The sequence below is a fragment of the Myotis davidii genome, unplaced genomic scaffold (genome assembly GCF_000327345.1).
Source record: "Myotis davidii unplaced genomic scaffold, ASM32734v1 scaffold1017, whole genome shotgun sequence".
Lineage (NCBI taxonomy): Eukaryota > Metazoa > Chordata > Mammalia > Chiroptera > Vespertilionidae > Myotis > Myotis davidii.
The window spans coordinates 1,067,532-1,072,104 of NW_006288361.1; the positions used below are offsets into that span (position 1 = coordinate 1,067,532).

Genomic DNA, 4,573 nt, shown 5'->3' on the forward strand with positions numbered 1-4,573 from the left:
GGCGGTGGCAGGCGGGGAACGTTGGCTTCCTCCATCACTGGAGCAAGCAAGCCTCCTGTTTACTTCAGCTGCCTGGCTGCCAGCCACCATCTTGGTTGGCAGTTAATTTGCATATCACCCTGATTTGCCAATGGGAAGCATTTCGGAGGTATGGTTAATTATCATGTTTGTCTATTATTAGATAGGATATCTTCTGTCATTTTCTTGCCTTACTGTACTGGTGAAAATATCCAATAAATAGATATCATAAGGTGTTTATGGGTTATTTTTCCAAAACTCACTGGGAATGCTTTCAATGTATCATAGATAGGTATAATATTTGTTACAGATTTTATAGACAACTTTTTATCAGGCAAAATAATATTCATTCTATTCTTACTTATTATGAATAGATTAGAGGCCTGGTGCACACAATTTGTGCACGGGGGGAGGGGGGAGTCCCTCAGCCCAGCCTGTACCCTCTCGCATTCTGGGACCCCTTAGGGGATGTCCGATTGCTGGGATCTGGCTTAAACTGGACATCCCTCTTGTAATCTGTGACCATTGGCTCCTAACTGTTCACTTGCCTGCTTGCCTGATTGCCCCTAACCACTCGCCTGCCTGCCTGATCACCCCTAAGCACTCTGTCTGCTTGATCACCCCTAACCACCCTGCCTGCCTGCCTGATCACCCCTAAGCACTCTGTCTGCTTGATCACCCCTAACCACCCTGCCTGCCTGCCTGATCACCCCTAAGCACTCTGTCTGCTTGATCACCCCTAACCACCCTGCCTGCCTGCCTGATCACCCCTAAGCACTCTGTCTGCTTGATCACCCCTAACCACCCTGCCTGCCTGCCTGATCACCCTTAACTGCCTCTGGGTTGGCCCTCGCCCGCCATGGTGGCCACTTCTGCCTTGCCGCTGCCACTGTGCCTTCGTATGTAAGGTTGTCTGGAAGGACATCTGGACTGACGTCTGGAATGTCATTTGGCTGTTTTGTGTAATTAGCATATTATGCTTTTATTATTATATATTATTATAGATATAGAATTGTATCAAGCTTATTTCCCCTAGTATTTGTCCTTTAATCTGTTAATGTGTTATTATATTAATTGGGTTGCTAATGCATTATCATTGGGATCTCAGTGACATATAATCTATGGCAGATTTGCTTTGCTTCAGTTAAATTGCACCTGCTATGTTAGTGAAGGGCCTCCAAGTACTTCCTTGTAATTGTCCTTTTATTAAAATCAGCAGGTGTTGATTACTCTCTCTTTGTACCACTCCATGCTTTTGGTTGCTTCAAAACCCTTGTCTCTTGTTTTCTCTCCTCCACCTGCTTTTCAGTCTTTTCTTTGGTTTCTTCATCCACTGGTGTTCCTCAGGGCCCTGCGAGCTTTTCACCTCCTATGAAATCAAGTGTGTGCTGAAAATCACCAAATCTTTACTTGAAGTTCAAATTCCTTTTCTGAGGTACAATAACAAATACCCAAGTGCCTAATCTACCTGTTTACTTGGATGATTTACAGATATTCCAAAATGCTTGAAGCAGAACTGATCATTGTCCAGCTCTTTTTCTTTCTCCCACCCCTTGGCTTTTAAACCTGCTCTCTCTCCAGTGAGTCCCTTAGGTTACAGTACTCCATGCATCCAAGTGCAAAAGAAGCCTTAATGTCATTGCTGGCTTCTCTTCTTTTTTATAGCCCTTAAATCCATCACCAAGTCTTACTGATTCTACATCCTAAATGCTTCCCATAGCCATGACTTTCCACCTAGAGACCTGGAATCAAACAGTGACCTCCTGATTCATAGATCGTCCCTCAACCACTGAGCACACCAGCTGGGCAGTATGCTTTTTGCTTATTATTTGATAGTCCAAAATATGATTTGCCAGTTTCCTCATGAAATTCTAAGTACCTTCAAAATCCAAGATGAATATCATCTCCCTTTCTCTCCCTGACAGCAATGTTTGTAGTTACCTTTTTTATGGTCACATTTGATCTCATTGTTTCTTTCTGTGTTTTCACTATTTTATGGAATTTCTAATGGCTGCTTTTTTTTTTTTGGTAGTAACTATATTGCATTTGGAAAAAGGTCCAATGTATAACAGGCACTTACAACATATATTAGTTGAATAATAATTAAATTATTTAGATTAACTCTAGAGCTTTCTTTGAAAAACAACTAAAACATTTGGATCCAAATGGTACAGTATTTCAGGTGAAGGGTAAAGTACAAATCAGTGAAAAAGAATCTGACCAACATTTGCATGCTAACATATTTGATTTTAGCCCTTTAATCATTACCATGAGTGGAAAATTTCCATTTGTGCCAATGATAAATAGACACACAAACTGTTTGGTTTGAAAATGAGTAGCTCTTTCAAGAAATAAAAAATGATTTCATGAACTTATGTGAGACTTTATATTTAGCAGATCTTTCTCAACTAAGGTCGGGATTACAAAGAAAGCAGAAAGATTTTCTTAAGTATTTATGAGACTGTATCCAACAGCAGGAGGTGGTACTTAAGACTGGAATTGCAAACAAAAGCAATGAAGATAAGTATCAGAAATGGATGCTATTCTGCAACAGTTTGATTACAGATTTATCACTCAGATATAGGATTAGAAATTTGGATTTTTTTTTTCCTGTGGAGATGCTCACTGGATTGGAAATAATCTTTCTGGTACTGTCAATAGCAGAATTCATAATTGGAATGTTGGGGAATGTGTTCATTGGACTAGTAAACTGCTCTGAATGGGTCAAGAACCAAAACATCTCTTTAGCTGACTTCATCTTTACCTGCTTGGCTATCTCCAGAATTAGTCAGTTGTTGGTATTACTTTTTGAATCACTTACATTGGGACTATTTTCACATGTATTTTCCACTTATAAACTAGCAAAATCTATTACTTTACTTTGGAGAATAACTAATCACTTGACTACCTGGCTTGCTACTTGCCTAAGCATTTTCTACCTCCTTAAGATAGCTCACTTCTCCCACTCTCTTTTCCTCTGGCTGAAGTGGAGAATGAAGAGAGTGATTCTTGTGATATTTGTATTTTCTTTTATTTTTCTGATTTTTGACATTCTATTGTTAGAAAGCTTTAACGATTTATTCTTGAAGGTCTGTATATATGATAATAGTAATCTGACTTTATATATAGAAGAAAGTAAGACTCTCTATTTTGAAACCCTGATTCTTCTTAGCTTGACCTGTTTGCTTCCTATTGTTCTGTCCCTGACCTCATTGCTCCTTTTATTTCTGTCTTTGGTAAGACATATCAGAAATTTGCAGCTCAACTCCATGGGCTCAAGGGACTCGAGCACAGAGGCCCATAAAAGGGCCATAAAAATGGTGATGTCTTTTCTCTTCCTCTTCATATTTCATTTTTTTTCCACACAAGTGGTAAATTGGATATTTCTTATGTTTCCAAATCACACAATTGTAAAATTTATCATGGTATTAGTCTATGTCTTTCCCTCAAGTCACTCACTTCTTTTGATTCTGGGAAACAGCAAGCTAAGACAGACAGCCTTGAAGGTACTATGGCATCTCAAAACCTCCTTGAAAAGAGAAAATCTGTTACACCTTTACAGACAGATTTCCCAGAGTCTTTTCAAAGATAATAACTTAATAAGGAAACTTTGAGGATCGATTTTCACTTATACAGTTGTTTTTCTACTGGGTTCCTGTAAGTATTGTGTGCATAATTGAAGTTTCCCTTAGAACAGGTTGCTTTGATGATAATTCACACATGGTTAGCTGATACAATTTTAAAAGTAATATTTTTTTGGTTTAAAATGTTGGTTACCAATAGTTTTAAATCCCAGATATTCTTTCCCAAAGAAAATCTAAATTATTTAATTTTATATGCAAGAGATGTATGTGATTGCAACTCATGTGAGAGAAGAGGCATGTAGTTCTTTAGAAATCAAGATGAATTACAAACTTGGCTAGGTAGAATATGTATAACATGTTGATTAAAATGTTAATAGAGCAATTGTAGTCATAGATGTTGCTAAATTCCAGGATATGCAATATACATTTTCAGAGTGACAGAAATGGATATTTCTATCACGTTATGTAATAGACTTAAAATATATAGAAAATTATTTCTTAATTAAAAATCACACTCATATTGCTATTAGTAAAGATCATAATTATATTTTGAGAATGATTATGTTTGTGTCTGTGCACATACATTTTGTTATAATTTGATCACTAGAGTTTTTGAGAAACTAACAGAAACAGGTAAATAGAAAAGGCATTGAAAACAAAATTTGTAACGAAACACCACAGTATAAATTTTGGATATGCATTAGTATATATAGTGCTGTTTTTATAATAATCTACATTCAGGTAAGGTAGCTACACACTGTAAGTAAAGGAAAGGGTGGAAAAGTGTAATATAATATTTTAAATATAATGGTATGGAGTATAATATTGTATAGATGCTATACATGTATAGATAATGCAATTCTTTAAAAATGAAGAATTCGAGGAGAAACCAAGATGGCGACATAGGTAAACACTGGAGATTGCTGCCTTGCACAACCACTTCAAGAATACAACTAAAAGACAGAACGGGC

At 37.2% G+C, this 4,573-nt stretch overlaps 1 protein-coding gene across 1 annotated transcript; it reads left to right on the top strand.

The window, feature by feature from the left end:
• The first annotated feature begins 2,448 nt into the window (after positions 1-2,448).
• TAS2R42 (taste 2 receptor member 42) lies at positions 2,449-3,610 on the top strand. The gene is given in 2 exon segments (XM_015561666.1): positions 2,449-3,561; positions 3,564-3,610. Coding segments are annotated over 2 exon segments (1,053 nt in total). The 5' UTR covers positions 2,449-2,555.
• The last annotated feature ends 963 nt before the right edge of the window (positions 3,611-4,573 follow it).